General features: G+C 36.7%; 1 protein-coding gene across 3 annotated transcripts in view; it reads left to right on the top strand.

Moving 5' to 3' along the window:
• EML4 (EMAP like 4) overlaps positions 1 to 19850 on the top strand; it is a 136239-nt gene that overhangs the window by 68949 nt on the left and 47440 nt on the right. For 2 of the 3 annotated variants that reach the window (XM_026695830.2, XM_087932646.1), the window contains exons 3-6: positions 11052 to 11181; positions 14642 to 14815; positions 18781 to 18909; positions 19766 to 19791. In XM_026695830.2, coding sequence (XP_026551615.1) covers positions 11052 to 11181; positions 14642 to 14815; positions 18781 to 18909; positions 19766 to 19791 — 459 coding nt within the window. The remainder of the gene's footprint in view (positions 1 to 11051; positions 11182 to 14641; positions 14816 to 18780; positions 18910 to 19765; positions 19792 to 19850) is intronic. The other variant, XM_087932653.1, reaches the window with a different exon arrangement.

The raw sequence follows: 19850 nt of genomic DNA, 5'->3' as shown, positions 1-19850 counted from the left end.
TCTAAAGTTAGTGGCATAATGGAAACAGAAAATAGTTTTTCGCAGAAATCATTTACAAAGAAAATTTTACCACTGCTGGGATGCTAGTTCCTCTTTACTGCTAGATTCTTTAGGTGTAGATTCATTAATCTACACCTCCAAACAGCAAATCAAGGAAACAATTTGCAAGAATGTAATAAAGAAAAAAAACTCTTAGTACATTATTGGGTAGGTTTTATTTTATCTTTTCATAAAATGCCATCAAATGAATTCAAACCCCCAATAAATCCAAGACATAAACCGATACTTTAAAAAGTATAAAGTACATTACAAAGATCATTTAAACTGAAGTCTAATATATCTGAGCTAAAGTAGCGTAGGAATAGAAATGTCAGGTAAGTGATACTGATACTGATATATTGTCACTGGATACAGAGCCATGGTGGCACAGTGGTTAGAATGCAGTACTGCAGGTACTTCCGCTGACTGCTGGCTGCCAGCAGTTGGATCTCATCAGCTCAAGGTTGACTCAGAATTCCATCCTTCTGAGGTCAGTAAAATGAGGATCCAGATTGTTGGAGGCAATATGCCGATACTGTAAACCACTTAGAGATGGTTGTAAAGCACTGTGAAGTGGTATATAAGTCTAAGCGCTGTTGCTATATTAGCTAGGACTGATATATAATCACTGAATTTCCTTGTTGAGGTACTTCAAACATTCAGCCACTTGCATGGAAGGCTGTTCATTTTTATGGCATATTTTAAGTCTGATGATCAGCAGTACTAAGAGTAAAATAAAAATATAAGTAAATATGTTTTTGCTATAGTCCTAGTTTGTATAAACATTGTATAGAAAAAAGTATTGAAAAAATGCACATTTGGATATGTGCATATATTTGTGAGTAAGTGAATGGGAGACAGAAAAAAGAGATGATATGTAAGTGTATACATATAGAAATGCATATGTAAGTTTCAAATATACATGGAGGAAAGAAGTTATTGAGCAAGTTGGTATGTTTAATAAATTTGATTTCCAAAGCTTGCCTAGCTATTTTTTTTCCTTGGTGGTAGTATTCATGTCTAACTTCCTTTCTTCAGCCACAATAACATAATCTATTACATATATGGAAGTGAATTGTATCATTTATATTATTTTACATTTCTGCTACTGTTTAATTTCCAATATTAATATTTGGATTGAGAGTAGCTGGGTATTTTTCATTTAATAGAACATTGGTGAACAACTTCTGATGATTAATGAGTCATAAAACAAAGGGTACAACTTGGTAATATTTGCATATTGTTTAATAAAAGGGAAGCAGAAATGAAGATGGCACTGCAAATAAACTTGACATGTAGCAAGATTGCTCTTTTAAAAGCTGCTGTGTTATTTTAAGAGCCATTTACAGCATTTTAACACCTTTTATTATTGGCAGTAGTTACAGTAGAATTCTCATTCTAAAATACAGAAGTATAATGTTTTGGATTATTAATTAAAGAAGCACCATTTCAGAAATTTTAGAATAGGTGAAATATCACATGACAACACCACTTAACAACAGCAATTTTGGTAGTGCCAGTAGTGAGTGTTCAGTCATAACATAACATGGAGGATTGGGCATAAATACTTATCATGACTCAGCATTGAATCTGAATATGAATTTGAAGAAACTGCTTCCACAGAACCAGAAAATTGTCAGAGACACAAAGGTAAGAATCATCTGAGGCTGACCAAATACATATATCATCTTCACAGCAGGAGCAGTCAGATGATATGTCAGGTCTTTGAGACCTCTCATCCAATGAGTAGAGCAAAAATCAGAACAAAGACATTCTGTGAAGCTTTTTACCAAGCAAGGCAGTAAATTAAAGCATCTGACTGCAGCGTGATTTAAGCTGCATCCCTCTTAACTTTTGTTGGAATCAACTATCTGATCATTGGCTCTTGTGTAACATTGTATGTAGTCTGGTTGTGAATTTTTTTAAAAAAAAAACTTTATTAAACAAATAAACGCAAAAACAAACAAGTCTTACATTAAAAATTTGAACGTGGTACAGTTTCCTAACATCAGTCATTGTCATTACTTCGCTAAATCCAATAGTAGTAGTATATAATTTCCATCTACATGCTTTAAATATAAATATAATCATTCCTTATTCTCATGGATCTTCCTCATCTCTAGCCAACCATAAAATTTATCCCATGTTTTATAATAATCCAAATCTTCCTTATTTTTTAGGTTTTTTTGTTAATTTATCCATTTCTGCACACATTGTAATTTTCCTCAATATTTCCAATTCATTTGGGATATCTTTACTTTCCAATTCTGTGCATACGACAACCTTGCTGCAGTAATTACATGGATTATTAAATACAGGTTTTTTTTTATCGTATTTCCCAGTGTTAATTCCTAGCAGAAAGAACTCAGGCCTATGTTGTATTTTAATTCCACATATTTCTTCTATCCACTTATGTAGATTTTGCCAGTATTTTGGGGCCTCTTTGCAACTCCACCATAAGTGATAATAGGTTCCTATTTCTTTATTGCATTTCCAGCACATGGGGGAAAGTTTGCGGTTCATTTTTGCCAATCTTGATGGTGGTATGTGCCATCTATAAAATAATTTGTACAAATTTTCTTTGAAGGGTATCGCTAAAGTCATTTTTTGTTTCTATTCCATAGTTTTTGCCAATCATCTAAATGACCAAATGGCTATGACCAAAATTTTTCATCCATACCACCATCATTTCTTTTACTTTTTCTTCTTCCAATTTAAGTTCCAATAAAACGTGTGTGTGTGTGTGTGTGTGTGTGTGTGTGTGTGTGTGTTTATGTATGTATAGCATTCGGCTTTGTTCGGGTATTTTCCCACATCATTGTAGTTGTGCTTTTAAAGTTGTAGCAATGTTTCGGCAGAATCTCATCTGCCATCATCAGGCTTCTGTATAGTGTTTATCTGTGAGTCAGACTTTTACAGTGGTTTCAGATTTAAATTTGGGGCAGCCTATTGCTGTGCCAGAATGGTTTTTTCTTCATCCTGATTGGTTGGGAGTCTTGGTCTGTGTTTATTGGTCTTGGAGTTTGCTGTGTTCTGCTTGATTGGTGTTTCTAATATCTTCTGTCTGTTTTTTGGCTCTTTTTGTATCTTGATTGGCTGGCAACATTGTGTTAATTTATTGGACCTCCAATAAAGTAACACAATGTTGCCAGTCAATCAAGATACAAAATCATCACCTACGAAGAGATATTAAATGAAAAAGGGGAACTACAAACTAGACAAGAGTTGAAGAATCAGGGAATTGAGGTCGAATGGTGGGCCTATTTGCAGCTCCAATCAAAATATTTAAAAGATAAGAGAGAATGGGGAATTAGTAGAACTAGGACAAAATTAGATGCTTGTGAAATTCTGACTGGCAGACAACCCTGACTTGGATTTTGCAACCCTGGACTAGATTTTGACTATTCTGCACTCATGTTAAAAAGCAAACCATTTGGACAAACTTCTTTCAAACACTGTGTTTAGGTTGTATTTCTTCTCTACTGTTATCTCCTTGACCTTGAGTAAACTGCTAATGTCTTTAGAAACTGAGTGTGGGAGTGTATAACTGAAACCAGAGGCAGGATGTTACCATTCATTCAATACTGTCATAGTTTCAAATGGTTGCTGAACAATTGTCATTAAGTGAGAACTTCCTGTAATTGTCTATGTTTTGGTCATGGCAAACTCTCACACTGAGGGTACAATCCTCTTGAAATAACCAGAAGACTATTACAACCACACAAATATCACCATCATATACAAGCCAATCAAGTCTTCCAAAACAAGCAAACTAAAAGACCTAGTAACCCAAGAAGAAAAAATAAAAGTAATCTACAATGTAAGATTTGTAACAGCCACTATGTAGAACAGCCAGCCAGAAGATTAGCAGAGGGTATCCATGAACACTAACTAGTAGAAGACATGATGAAATCTCCTTAATTTCACAGTAGATGGACAGACTTAGCCATAATTTCAACTGGAAAACTGAGCATCCCATACCAAGCAAAATCCAAAAATGCTAGGAAATTTCTGGAAGCTTGGCATGCAAACAAATATGCCATCAACAAGCACATGGAGATAAACATTTTGCATCCAAAAGAGATTATAAAGAAACTAAAAAGGTAACAAAAATACCAGAATACCTTCTTACCCACAATCAGTTCCTAAATGGGGATTAACACCAGGATTAATATCAAACAAACAATCAAGTAGTAAACAATACTCTGATAATGGAACTGTCAATTCAGAAAAACAAGCAGTTAAACCACAGACTAATCAAGAAACTATTAAGGAAAATAGAATGCACACACACATATATGCATACAAGATGCTGACAAGGCAAGCTTTATATATAAACTCCTTTCTAGCATTAAAGATGTTACCTAGTTGAGTAATGAACCATCTACAAGCAAACAAGCCAACTCGAACAATAAGGATTCCATGGTTCAACCCTGAGCTATATGTATTCTTTTCTATTGCTGAAACTGCAACTTTTTGGAATATGAATAACTTTATTAAAAAATGTCTATCAAATTAGTCACTTTGGATTACTAGGCAGTTATCTTCCATGCTTTGAACCAGGATCAGTTAGTATTTCTTCAACATATGCATTACGGTGAGCTCAAATATAGACAATCAATTGGCATGTTTCTTTTGCTATCCTCATTTTAATTATTTTTATTTTATAACTGTTGTAGTTTTTAAAGAATAAAATTAGCTCCCTTTAAAAACTCTGCTTGATCAATAATTTTGTTTGATACATTTTTGCAAAAAAATATTCCATCATTCTCCAGCTTTATTAATAAAGATAATTTTGGCTTCCCGAATATGTTCCTGTGGGGGGAAAAGAAAGCTATGGAGGATTTTATTTGAATATAAGTTATCTCTTATTTACACAGTTGGATATTTGACAAAGCTTTAATGAAATATCTCTCTTGAATTTGGAAGATATTATTCTAAGGAAATTATTACAATAGAGATGGAATTCATTATCTGTGGAAGACATTTTCACCACTTTGATCTCCCACAGTTTGACTCTAATCTTAATTACCCATACATAGGAACCCATTTAATATTCAGCTCTAATCTGGCTCCAGTCCTGAATCAAATGATATCAGTGACTGCTTTTGAGGCAATTTATGTCCGTATTTGTATATGCACCCTACCATTAATCTCTTTTTATATGGAAAGCACAAGAGTGCTGATCTGTTGTAGTTGTTTCAGGTAATTCAGCTCCATTTGTTGCTTAAGAGTGCCCTCTGTAGCAGCCACATGCATAAAGGGAGCTATTCATTTGTAAATGAGTCATGGAAACATGTATCATTGGGGCAAATAAAGTTGACCTTACTACATAGGCTGCCTTTAAAATGGTTGGCTTTTCTATGTGAACGTCAGTGACACAGAGTAGAGATGCGTAATCATCTGAAATGACCTTTTAAAACAATGAAGTTTTCTTCACTAATGTATCAGACTTTTGATTGTGGATGGTACAGAAATTTCATGCTCCAGTTTCCCTTTGCTTCACTAATACTTTTTCTTGACTGGGTAATCTTTGGAAGAGTAATTTATAGCACAAAAAGGTAACAAGGAATTCATTGCTATTTGGGGGAAGAAACTTGGAGAAATTAAAATTATTATAATAATAATTACAATATAAAAAAGTCCAGGACAACCATGACCTGGATAACTGAGAATCTCTAGAGACTGTTAGCTATACAGTTTGGGATGAACACCCTTTGAATGGTGTGGGAATAGGCATGGATTTCGAGAGGAAAAATTGCAGACTACAAGAACACTCAGGTGACCCTGAGGACACAGATAAACCTCCAAGTGCTTCAGCAACTAAAAGGATGCAAATGACTAGCTGTCTGCAAGGAATATAAATCCTTCCATTCCCCGCTATCCTGTCAGAGCTGAAGAAGGAGGCAACAAAGTCGAGTTGCCTCCTTAAAAAAGCAAAGCACCTTTGGGATAAGAATGTATATTCTGCTGACAGTCCATCTCTTAAGATTCTACTCTGACCTATTATTTGAAAAATACTTAGCACTGTTTTATCAAAATTTTGTGGACCACATTTGGTCTCCTCCCTTCAAGCAAATCAAACTTTTTAAGCACTATTAAACATGTTTGCCATCAAGTTGCTGATGACAGTCCTAACATTCCAAGTACGCAAGTTTTAGTTTTTAGCACTTTATTTTAAAATCAGGGTACCTTAATGGCCCTATTTTTTTGAATGAATTTATTGGGTAAGCCCTCATGTCTAAATTCTGAAACAGCATTTTAATTATAAAGTATTCCCCCCCTCCCTCCAGCTCCTTAAATAAATTCTGGTTTCCATAAGCAATTTTTTTTTTCAGTAGCATAAACTAGCACTTGCATTCTTGGTCTCTTCTTGTTGCTACTGTTTTATGGTTATGCTATGGTTGTTTGGATTCATATTTTTAATGTTCTATTTTGCCATTTTTAACAACTTTATATTATTTTTATACTCTTTCATGAATATTAAATGAGTAACTTGCATAATATAGATTAATTTATCCTACCGAGCTTTATTTGAACTGTGTTTATTTTTATAGTTTATGAATGCAAAAGATCTTCCTACAGAACCCATTAATGTAAACTATTTTTATCTCTGGAGAACAGTACTCTTGAAATGGATTTTGGGATGGAGAAAGAGTTTTTTATCCTTGTCCTTCTTTACAGCAATCCTACTTCAGATCACTATTTCTCTACAATTGTCAAATGTGAGAAAACAATGCCCTGGTTCTGGGGGCTGATGTCAACATGGTATAAATGCTGTTATACCTTTTAATGCTTGAATGGAAATGTAGAACTAATTCAGGGTGTTCCCTCACAATTCACTGTTCTATGTATCAGAATTCCTTTGATGACAGCTTCTGAGATGTTGATCTATAATGATAATGGATAAGGAGAAAATAAACTTTTATTACCTTCATGTCTGGAAAGGATCTACAAAAAAATAATTTGTTAATAGCAATCAATTAATTGCACTTAACAAAAAATGCCCTTAATCTACTTTATAAAAGGGACCAGTCTTGAATGGTGAATTAATTTCACAGAAATCTGTCTGACTTTTAAAGAAGAGTTTTCTTGGTAAAATAGATGAACACTTTTTCTTTTAGAAATATCTTCCTAAAATTTCTCCATTGTTTAACTTTTAAACTTGCTGTTTTCATTTTCCCCTATATACATAATATATTTTCTCATCCCTTAAAGACATGCATGCCAAGTGCAGTAGAACATCTGATACAAATAATGTACTTTTCTTTATAATTATTATGTAAATAAATATACATACTAATACATATATGCCAATAAATTATCAATTTGGGTACTACAGGATTACTACAATATTACTGAAACAGTAATAAGAAATATTTTTTTGAAATAATAGACAATTATTGCCAAAATTAGAAATTTTGTCTGCTTTTCAAAATAGGTTGCTAGTCTAAAGCTCTGGAGAGAAATGGCAGAGATGTTGCATTTCATCTATAAAAGATTATGAGTAGCATCCAGGTTTCATTGCATTTGGAGTTGATCCACTCAAATGAATGGCATAAATGAGTCATAACTGAGTCAAGTCCTTTTGACTTCAGCCAGTTGTAAAGCATTGAGCAGGACATTTATTATTGCTACTGTTCTCCAATTAAAATGATCTACAGTTAGTTACATTTAAAATCTTCAAAATGTTATTAATAGTCAAAAGTAGATCTTTATAGTTAAATTGTAAGTACCTAAATATTAGCCCTTCAAGGGAACAGACAGAAACCATGAATTCTAACACAAACTACCTTTATTGTAAGAATCTTGCAAGTCTGAAAGTGCTTCTGTCCTCTTTACTTTTTGTTTCCCTAAAACTAGGAAGGATTCCTTCTGAGATGCTTCCCACAGACTTTTTCTTTCTGTGGGCTGAGAAACCTTTGCACTAAGGCAGCATATTAAAAAGAGGCAATAATTGAGAAGGCAGGCAGTCATTCAGATTAATGTGGCATATAATTATTCTGGTCACAAATCCTCCACCAGACAAATTAGCACCATAGGTTAAAGCTCTTAATAAGGATTGAGGATCACAAAGAGAAAAAAATGCCCTTGTACCTAAAGTCCCAAAGAGCTTTAAAGACAGCATGTAACCTAAAAATCTATTGGTTCAAGTCAAGGGAAATCAGTGCAACTATTAAGGAACATTATAGTACAGTATAATATCCCTCTAGATTAATTTATCTATCATATTATTAAGCTAGCTGAAGTAGTTGTACTATACCCCAAAGTAGCCTGATATAAGATATACACATTAGTAATGCTGCTGCAAGCCCCTTACTAATGCACCATTGATCTGAGATAATTCTTTTCAAAGATTATGCAAAACTACTGCATTGATCGCAGCTTGTAAAAGCACCCCTAAACACAGCCTTTGACTTGAGACACCAGTTGAAACTAGGATCAGGAAGGTTTACAGGTTGGACATTGCTCTTTCTGGGGAGTTTAGTTTCATGCAGAACAAGAAAATCCATTCCACTTTTCCCAATGCAATCACTCACATCCTTATTTTGCTGATTTTAGTCTTTTTTGTTTTTGTTTGTTTAGATCAAGTCAACAATACAATAAAATCTATGATCAGATTTTGAACAAATAAAATTAGTTTGTCACAAAATTGAGTTATTACTAGCAACTTTATGACCAGAAATTAGGGAAATAATTTCACTGTGAGTGGTAGGAAGGTCCTTATATAATAAGAGCTCAGTTAAATCTGAGGAAAAAAACTTTTGCCCAAGCATTGCCTACTACTGGGAATGACTCAATTTCTTAGCAGAAGATATGGAATTATACATATCTGAGAACATTCATCATCTTAAAAAATGGATTGAATGCTCTTCAGTTTGGCTACAATACTTTGCATTCATATGGGGTCCCATATAAAAGTTGGGATAGAATCTTTGAATGAAAATAAGTGTTTATATTTCATTGAATCCAGTACTGCGTACAAACATAATTTAGAGAGATATCACCATAGCTACTGAACAGTGTAATATTGGTAACATCCCATGTAAATTCTTTTGATTTCACATCATGGTTTCATGTAGTTGTTAAAACATTTATGATTGAATGGAGCCTTGAGGAATTCCTTGTATCTACTCCTGTTTTGAGGAGATATACTGTATGAATGATATCATTGCAATTCAGTTCTCCATTACCTAATACCTTGGACTGTCCAAAAAGACACTATAGTTAATAGTATTGAAAGCCACTGAGAGAATAACTTTGTTTGACAACATAATCATACTCTGTAATCCTTGAATGCCATCTGTCAGTCCAATTATTAAGCCACCTCAATCCTAGAGGCAGTTTGAAATGGACATAGTTAATATTTTTATTCTTAGAACTTTTGAAGATAATTGGTATAGTTTTCTCTATCTTGTCTCCCAGCCAGAGGATCAGGTAGATTGTCTACTACCAAAGGAACCAGGGAAGATCTTTTAACAGTCTAATCCAGGGCTGTCAAACTCCATTTCATTGAGCGCCACATCAGGCTGTGGTTGACCTCAGGAGGGGGGGGGGCAATGGGCATGGCGGACTGAGTGGGCATGACCAACTTGATGCCACTTCCCAAACTGCTGCCATGTTTCGTCTTTGCATTAGGTAGACCAGGCTGAAGCTACGATGGCCTGAGCTTTCCTCTTTGCATCTGGTAGACCAGGATGGACTGGATCTGACCACATTGTGGGCCAGATCTGGCCCGTGGGCCTTGAGTTTGACACCCCTGATCTAATCATTCATTGCTTCCTTTAAACAAGGACTCCTCTCTCCTTCTGTGAGGCATTAATAACATATATGTTCAATATTTTAATCCAGGGGTGTCAAACTCAATTTCATTGAGGGCAGCATCAGGGTTATGTTTGACCTTGGAGGGCTGGGGGTGGGCATGGCCAGGATAGGCATAGCTAGCTCAACATCACTTGTTGGGGCTCTGTTTTTGGCCACAACAGCCTCCTGCAGTTCTCTGCCAGGGAAAACGGAGTTCGGGAGGGCCTTCACTGTTTCCAGGGTGGCCCCATGGCCCAGATCTAAATACCCCATGGGCCTTGAGTTTGACACCCTGTTCTAATAATTTCCATTAATGATGAAATCAACTACATTAAGCAAAGCTCCAAAGGATTGATGATAAACAGTGCTGCCACAAGCAGCTTATCCATATCTTCAGGACTTAAAAATGTATCCCCTTGACTCTGCTGTCCAGATTAGCTCAGCTATGAAAACAAATTATCAGCAAATATCTCTGTAAAAACATCACAGAGAAGGCTTCTGGGAGCAAAATTAAATTTGGACAGATTTAAATGCTTACATGGGAAAGCTCTGCTAGATGTGAGTTTGCCAATTCAATATGTGTAAACTAAATGACCCTAATATAGGACTTCAAATGAGCCCCCGTGGTATGTTATTGATTTTTTTATTTGTATTCCAATCATCTACCTTGTTGCTTTTATAGTTTTTTTGTACAGTTGTTTTAAAGCAGATTTAAAAAGTTAATCAAAAACAGGATAACCTGTTCTAGGTAACCAACAGGACATTAACAGTCTATGAAAAGATGTTCTGTTAATTAACCGCAACTATGTATTTTTTCTGAACATAAAAGATATATATCCCATTATATTAAAGTAAATTATTTATTGTAACCATAAAAGGTATATAAATAATCTGATGCTATTGGTTTTTTTCTACTCCTAAAATATATTTTTTGGAATTTTCAATTTGCATATCAAATGCATATGAAGATTTGGGCAACCAGTTCAAAGATTTTTCCATGTAGATTAATAGTTCAAAAATAACCACATTTTATACTGCATTAGGAAAAGATTTTGTTTCTGAAAAATGAAGGGAAAAAATAAATTTAAACTGTTGTTCCAAATCACGTTTTGTTGATTCAAATCTTGAAATGACATTTTTTGCTTAAATTCTGCCCACATGCAATTGATTAACAAACTGCTATGTATTTCCTTACTGTGTTTGTTTAGGTCAGCCTGCTCTCCGTGAAGCTATCTCTTTGTCCTGCATCACCAATGGAAACCCAGGAAACAGAAAAAATAATCGTAGTCCATCTATCCCTATTGCTGGGAAAAAAACCCTTTCATCTGCTGCTAAAAGGTATACCTTATGCTGTCTGCCACTACCTTTCTCTTCTTAACCTCTCTGTGTCTCCTTCTAGCTTTCTTTTTTGTGTGTAATTTTGTGATCTAGGAGATGGTGTTTTCTTTATAGTTAGACCATGAGTTATAACTATTTGTTCAGTGATCACTGGAAATTAGTTATACCCAGTCCCAAAGTTATACCACTGCAGTGCCCCCATGGGCACATGATCAAAATTTGGGGACTTGGCAGCCTGCATACACTTACAATCTCAAAGGCACTTCAACTCCCCCCCACCTCCATCTGCCTATCTCTGCTCTTTTGGCTGTCCTGCACAATGGCACTCCTTGGAGACAGTACTGGGATTGAAGTAGAGGCCCAGGGCTTTCAGCAATCCCAGTTGGCTGCATTGCCCCTGGGCTTCTGTTTCAGCCCAATGTTGCTGCTGAGGAGCATGCCCTGGCTCTGGACCAGCCAGCCCAATGCCATGGCCCCAAGCTCTTGGTATCCTGATTCCACAGGCAATGCTGTGTTCAGCTGACCTTAACCATCTTCCTCCTGCTGCTCATGAGACACATTTGCCTGGCTCTCTGTGAGGCAGCACTGCTTCAGCAGCTACCTCAGAAAAGGACAGGCTTTGTGTGCTTCATCTGTAGTGGGAAGAAGATGGTAAAAGTCAGCTGTGTGTTGCAGGGTCTGCAGAGTGTGGGATGGTGGGGACAACAGAGGTGCTTTAGCACTAGGATGGCTGGCTGCTGCAGAAGCTTGATATGGCACAAGCTGAAGCTGAGGGTGATGGCTGAGTAGCCGAGACTGCTGAATGCCTAGGCCTCTACTTCAGCCACAATGGTAGGGCACTGCCACTGAGATGTTAGGGCATAGCCAAAAAGGCAGAATTGGAGAGGGGGGAGATAATCAGGAAGTCCAAGAGGAGGCAGTGCCTTACCTTAGTGAGCCTCACAGCTGGAAAAGACCAAGTTAGGAATGACTTGGATTAGACGGGGTCCTCATCTAATGGCCAGTGGGATTCAGTTAATGATGGCAATGGGAAATCCTGGGATTTCTGTCCCTAAAACGATGGAGTTGCTTGATATTTCACTTCCCCTCACTCTTAGATATCCAATATCTTTGCTTCCTGCCCTTTGGGTTCTCCACAGCCCTATGGATCTACTGCCTATCTGTGTGAATGTTACCTTTCAAAGATAACCAGAGCTCAGGGAGTATCAAAGACTGCTCCATTGCTGGCCATGTGCAGAATTGAGGAGAAGAATTCCTGGAAGCTTTACTTTCCTTGCAATGCTTTACTCCCCCATGGCCAGTAGAGTTAACATAAAGTGAGTGAATGGTGACCAGGCATGTGGAATTTGGTGAGGCGGCAAAGCCTCTTTGCCTGTGGGACCCAGCAAGGCAGAATAGGGGGAGGAAGAGGTGAATGGGTGTGTTGTAGCATCCCTGTGGTCAGTGTTAAGGACAAATGACTTCAGCGGGACTGAAATGGGTTTGTGTCAGAGATGGTATTCAACCATTTTGCACCAGTTCAGGCAAACCAATAGCAGTGATTTGGCGTGGGTTGCCAAACTGGTGGCAACCGCTGGCTAGCCATGCCCCTGACCCGGTTGCCTGGTCGCTCACTTGCCTTGGTCGCTCTCCTAACTTTCCCTACCAAGTGGCTGCAGCAGCACAGCTCAGGCGGATGTCCCGCAGCTGGTGTACATGTACACTGCCTGTGCATATGCTACTGTTGGACCCGGAAGCCTTGCCTGCTGGCTTTTTCGAGTAAAGCAGGACCAGAGACTAGCTGGGAAGAACTTTGTAACGAGCGATGCTGCTGGGCACTTGTAAGTGTGTGTGTGTGTCTGTGTGTGTGTTTGTTTCAGGTGGGTCTCCTCTCCTAGCTTTAGAAGGAAAGAGGGAAGGAGGAAGGGAAGGGATAGAAAGAGAGGGAGGGGGGGGAAACAAAGAAAGAGAGAGGGGAAAGAGAGAGAGAAAGAGGGAGAGGAGAAGAAAGGAAAGAAAAAAGGGAAAGAAAGAAAAAGAAAGGAAGAAAAGGGATAGACAAAGAAAGACGTGATGGAAGGAAGGGAGAGAAAGAAAGGGAGGGAGGGAGGGAAAAGTGAATGAGATATATGGATCAATAGATGAATAGATAGATACATGGAAGGAGGGAGGGAGGGAGGGAGAGAGAAAAAAAAGGAGAGGAAGGAAGGACACAAACCCTGACTTCAGAAGACTATTTGAAACAGCACAGCAATCTAGGGCTGGAAGGGATCTCTGAGATCATCTTCTAGTCCAAGGGTGTTCAAACTTGGCAAGTTTAAGACTTGTGGATTTCAGCTCCCAGAATTCCTGAGCTAGCATGACTGGAGGAGGAATTCTGGGAGTTGGAAGTCTACAAGTCTTAAAGCTGTCAAGTTTGAAGACCCCTGTTCTAATCCAACCCACTGCTCATCTGGAATCTGGATTATTTTGGTGCCTCTAACAGAGAGGAAAATTGGCAGAGGAGTTTACTAGGACAAGGCTGCCATGCAGAGGAAGACAGAAATAGTCCTTCACTTATGACCACAACTGAGCCCAAAATTTTGGTTGCTAAGCAAGAGCATTGTTAAGTGAGTTTCACCACATTTTACTAAATTCATGATATCTCCTGGGTCTAACGGTCATATGCAGGCTAGAGAAGTAAATCTGAAGACATGTGCAGTGTTCTAATGTACAGAAGTTATAATTAAATGTGTGGCAGAAAGTGGACTATGGGTGTGTTTTTCCAAACGCAGTGAGGTTGAATGTGTATAGTTTTAAAAGAGCTGTGCGGGTGTACATATACAGTATATATAGCAGGTAATGTATCTTTTTGTGTGCCTATACACACACTATACTATGTAATATGTATGTACACCTATGGCATATATACATAGGATTAAATAGTGTATTTTGGATGTTCAGTAATAGTAAATAGAGAAGGAAATTGTATCTCTTTGAGGCCAGGCAAGGCACCCCTTGACGTGAGTGACATCAAGTTGGCTATACCCACCCAGTCACATGATCACCAAGCCATGCTCACCAAATAAGCCATGCTTACAGAATCCCACCACTGGTCTATGTATAACTTTTGTAAGTTCGAATGTTCACTAAATGGCCTGTCTTGAGAACTATCTATATTTGCTATGTGTAATTTATAGTTGTTGTTTTGAAATCTATAGTATATGTTAACCTAGACGGTATAGACAGTGATGGGATGATGATGAATTCCACGGATCAAGAAATGTATAAATTATTCACTAAATTCTTAGACGAAGTATCCATCTTTTAATAGGTAAATTAAAATTCTTAATGTAAAAGCTGGATGAAGAAAATTGTTTAAATATCTGATTTTCTGTAATTAACCTGATTCACTTTTAATGGCTTCTTTCCTATTTGTTTGCTTTAAAAATATTTTATATATTTCTATATATGTACACATTTTTTATACTTTGTTTTGCAGTGGTACAGAAAAAAAGAAGGAAAAACATCAAGGACAAACAGAGAAAAAAGAGGACTCTCATTCTAGTGATCAAAACCCACAATCTCAAGCATCACCTTCTCCCCAACCCTCTGCCCAGATTCTCCCAATACACAGGCAGACCCCAGAAGTCAAGAGCTTTGCTCCAGGCAAAAGGTTTCCTAAATACAGAGCTAGGAAGCAATTGCAGCAATACTAACATTACGCTTTGCTCCCCCTTAAAAGCATGTATATGTCTTGTAAAATCTTTCTTGAAAGATTTCTATTCTTCTTTTGAACTCCTTTTAGAGTTCATACTGCTTGTTGCTGGAGAATAACAGTTCTCCACCAAGTCACTTTTCCCCCAGAGCATATTTATTAGAAACATTTAAAACATTTAAAATGGTCAGTTTAAAATAGCACTATAATACACAAAGCAGGAGCAAAATATTTTAAAACGTTATATAAAAGAAACCTAAATAATGGCAAGGTCAGCGTTTCGGTGCACCTGAAGCACACGCTTTCCCGAGCAAGATTTTTTTTTTACTTCTTCTTTCTGTTTAATGTAACACACTTCTGAACACCGAGGGGGTGTAGAAATAGGCTTGCCTTCCAAGGAAATAGATGTTGTAACATGGAAGCATGTGAAAGGTTATCGGCAGCCGATTCCACAGTCTAGCTTGATTCAAGCAAAATGATTTCCTTCCCCCTTTCCTTCTCCAGATACAACTCACTAAAATCAGGATGCTATTTGGTCAACACGCCAGTTATTCCAGTCTCTTATCCGGTGCACCCAGTATAATTTATTTCCAAGCAAGTCAAATGTTCATGACTAATGTGAAGCTCACAAACCATAGATATTTAAACAACAACACCTTCTCTGATTTAGGATAAAGGAGAGAAATAGCAAAATTTCTTAGGCAATCTGGTTCCAGAATCTTCGAATATTTTTTTTAAATCACCATGAAAACTGAACATTTTGAAGTAAATACTTGCCTTGAGGCTTGTTTCTGAAATGATCTAAATAGATTTTCCTGATTAGATTTTGCATTAAAAAACAGAGAGACAGAACATGCAACCTTCTAGGCAGGTTACAAGAACTAAATGATATCTTCAAATTATTTTGCATATTAATTAGTGCTGGATAATCCCAAATTTGATTTGGGTTTAACTTGAAAATTTGAATAAATTATTCTGTCCTCATAATGTATGGCAGTAGCAGTTCTGTATGATTCTAATCAGAGGCTTTTAAAGATCACTAAAGATTCTATTTAGCTAAAATCTAAAGTATACATTCTGTCACTGAGACCTAAGAGATAACACCTCTTAAATATCTGAATCAGGCTGAGATCTTGTTGTGCATCCTTCCCCCCCCCCAAAAAAAAAATAGCAGAAAAAATCACCATCCAAATCTTGTCTAATTTTTTAACATATTTTTAATGTAAATAAATAAGTCAGTAAAATAATGTTACAATTTCAGTTGCTACTGGTAGCATTTGTCTCCAACAAAACGATTTTTTAAAGTATATTTTTGAATGGTAGCTAAGCAAAGGGCAATTTGCTATTCCTCAGATTATAAAACAGCCAAGGTAGCAATAACAATAGCAGTTATACTTATATACCACTTCATAGTGTTTTACAGTCCTATCTAAGCAACTTACAGAATCAGCAAATGAGGACCTAGATTGCCTCCAACAGTCTGGGTCCTCATTTTAATCAGAGATTGCTGCATTTTTCCTCCACAATATTTGTAAGACACAAGATTGCCTATCCGAAGGTATGGGCTAACTACATATTATTCAACTTAAGTTTCACTGTAATGAAGCAGAAATATTCATGATTAATTTTGTTATATTTTATTGCAACTCTAGTTACAACTAACTTGCTATGAATTCATGTATATTTTAATAATTGTTGGACACAAACATACAGAGATAACTGTTGCAAAAGGGGAGGAATCAAATACTATTGATTAAAGCAGGTTCAAAATGTTGAAACACGAGTTTTGTATTCCTATTTCTAAGAAATAGAAAACACACCTTGGATCCTTGGATCTGTAAGCCATATTTCAAACACTATTTTTACTGACCCTTCTGTCCTAAATAAAGCTATTATATTCCATCCAATAATCACTTATGCCCTGATGACCTTTCATTGCCTAAGATGGATAGCAGATTGAGCAAAAAAATGTGTGAGCAAATATGCTTCTTGAAGAGCAATTTGAATCTGAGATTAGATATGAATTTCTACATGTGTCACTTGGGTTTTATGGGGGAGGGGGAGGGTGTTCCCATATGCTGGGAAGCTGTACTTGCTTAGTTTTTACAGTACTTGGGGACATAGCAGATGCTTTCCATGTAAGCAAAATCATGAGGTTTAATGCAGCTCTAATCAATGCATGTTTAACGGTTTGTCGTGAACTCTATTATCCTGCACAAACTTTGCTTTAACAGTTTTTGTCTGTTCTTTCTGGTATCTTCCTGTACAAGGTATCTGTTCCTGGGATCCGCATGTTAATTTGTGACTTTCTGAGCCTTCTCAGAAGGTGCTTTCTCACTTTTTTCTCCTAATGTTTGACTTCATAACTTTTGTTACTTTCTTGTTTTCCTTTTAGCTTTTGAAGTTCTTGTGGAAATTAACTTACAGTTGCACAAATTGTCTATTTAAAAATTGTCTTAACGGGATTCATTGCAAGGCAGTTAATTGGGCAACTGTAGGAACTATAATGTATTCTAAGTTTCAACCTCACAAGATGAGTGAGTAAACAATCTTGTTTGCTTAGTTGGAAGAGGTTTATCCTGTATCTCCCAAGAAAGTGAGCAAGGTTCTTAGTTCTATTATGCTTGCCATTTCTTCAGTAAATCCAAGACTGTCCTGATTGGTAAAGCCTTGTAAGAAGGTGGCGTATGGCTGGATCCACACAGTGATAAAATTCCTTTTGAATATGATGGTAATAATGCTACACTTCTCAAAAGCCATCCAACAATCCTGGACCAAATCTGTCCAATCTCAATCTCCTTTTGGGGGAGGAAGGTTCATGAGATGGTGGTTGGACTGGAGTTTCAGGATTCCACACCAGAACATTGGATTCAGATAGCATTTACTCATAACTGTGGGTGGTCATCCTGTCTCTTCTTGTCTCTCAGTAGGTTTCAATACTTTCAATCATGGTATCCTTCTGGCCCAGCTAAGGAGATTGGGAGTGACTGACTTGGTGTTGAATGATTCTCCTCCTTCCTCTATGGCTGTTTCCAGTTACTATTGGGGAGGGGAGGGGGGAGAGATATCAAGCCTGAAACTCCCAAGTTTGCAGGATGCCCTGAGCTTGATGCTCTCACACTTTATGTTCTCACCCTTTATTTAACTTCTAAATAAAGCTCCTGGAAACATCTGTCTGCCTGTTGTCAAGAAGCATCTGTACACAAATGATAGTCAATTGTACATCTCAGCCTCTTGCACTCAAGAGGATGTCAAGATTTTGTCCTAGTGCCTAGAGGCTATTAAGGTCTGAATAGGGAGAGTCAGGCTTAAATTCAACTCTTAACAAGTTTGTTTGACAATGGGTTCATGGATCATCTGGCTTTGGTCATTTTCTGTCCTTATTTCTGAATTGCACTTCCCCAAATGGAATAAATGTACAGTTTGGGGATTTGCCTAGACTTGTAGCTATTGTTTGAAGTCCAGGTAGCAATTGTGGTTTTGGAGGGAAATGTTCTATTTCTCATTTTCAGTCACTCTTTGCGATAGCTTACTTTATTTTGGTTAGCAATAATTTATTCTTTGTAATCTTATCAAAGAATTAAGTCTACCAACCAGAACCAGATGGAAAACAGAAGATTGAAGAAGAGTTTTTAGCACATGTCCAACTAGGGCTCATAAGAGTAGCCTTTGATAACTGTGCTAACAGGCTTTAAGAAATGTTGCCCTTTTGACGGTCTTTCAAGATCCAGTTAGAGCACTATCTAATCCTTCTTTCTGAGGGTCCTGTGGATTTTCTTGGAGAAAGGCCTATCCTGGCATTTCTTTTATCTCCTGCTGCTTGACCTGTTTTGTTTCCAGCACAATTGCTTGCAATATCTCATTTAGTACTTGGGTTAACTTGTACTAAATATAGTACTTATATACTGTGCTTGTCTTTCTAGTTTGAAGAGATTGTCAACAGTTGAAAAATCACAAAGCACATGGGAAAGTTCAGAGGACAGTCGTAATAAATTAATAAGAGCAACTTCTGCATCAAAACTGATACCCAAAAGTGGCAAGAATGCAGATAAGTAAGTAGTGGATTCCTTGTTGGTATCAGAAAAGTTATTCTGAGTTGTTACTCTATGAAGGTTTGTAAAAATATAACCATTTTGAAGACCAGTGATGTCTATCACTATCACTGATGGAATTGATTTTCCCACTTCCTTGAGTTTATAACTGCCACCATTCAAATCTATTGTAAATAAAATAACTAAGAGCAGAATTGGATATTAAGATGGGGAAGATAACGTTTATTGAGCAAAATTATAAAATGTTGGATGTTGTCCTGTACAATTGCATTTACTTTCACCCCCTTTCCAACATTTTGATATGCAAGTCATGAACCTGCATGTTTTTGGGGTGGGTGTAGTTCTAGAAAAGCTCCAGGTGTATGTTTCATTCATCTTCTACACACCTGCATTCTTACTTCACCACATTTTTTCCTTTAACTAGGTAGCTTTGAAGTCAATTGTTCTGTTACATTACTTAATCAGAATTTTTCCATTATTCAGATTTCATATAAAGCCAAATTACTTTTTCAAAATATAAAATGTAAAATTGTAAATGTAAAATGTAGAACTGGTGTTCTAAAAATAGATTTATATAAAAAAAATTAAATATATATTTTATTTATAACCTTTCATGTACATCATTTAACACTAAAATTTGTATCAAGGACACTGTTTTTTAAGATCAACATCAGTCTTCCACTGTTTATATCTCTGTTGGAAAACAGTAGTCATTATCTTCAACTATCAAATCCAATGGGCCCCATGAGCTGAAAATTATGTTACCCTTTTGAAGAATTCCAGTTAAGGATGAATCAACTATACTTTTGGATTCATACTTTCATATATTAATAACATTATGCATTTCTTTCCATAGACACAAAGATGTGATCGTCAGCCAAGGTAATCAGAAATATTTGCTTTTTGCTGTTATTTTTATTAATTAAGATTAATATATTTGA

Source organism: Pseudonaja textilis, chromosome 1 (genome assembly GCF_049901715.1).
Source record: "Pseudonaja textilis isolate UNSWEBS1 chromosome 1, rPseTex1.2, whole genome shotgun sequence".
Lineage (NCBI taxonomy): Eukaryota > Metazoa > Chordata > Lepidosauria > Squamata > Elapidae > Pseudonaja > Pseudonaja textilis.
Note: the sequence above shows the minus strand (reverse complement) of the source record. Positions and strands in the feature narration are given on the sequence as shown.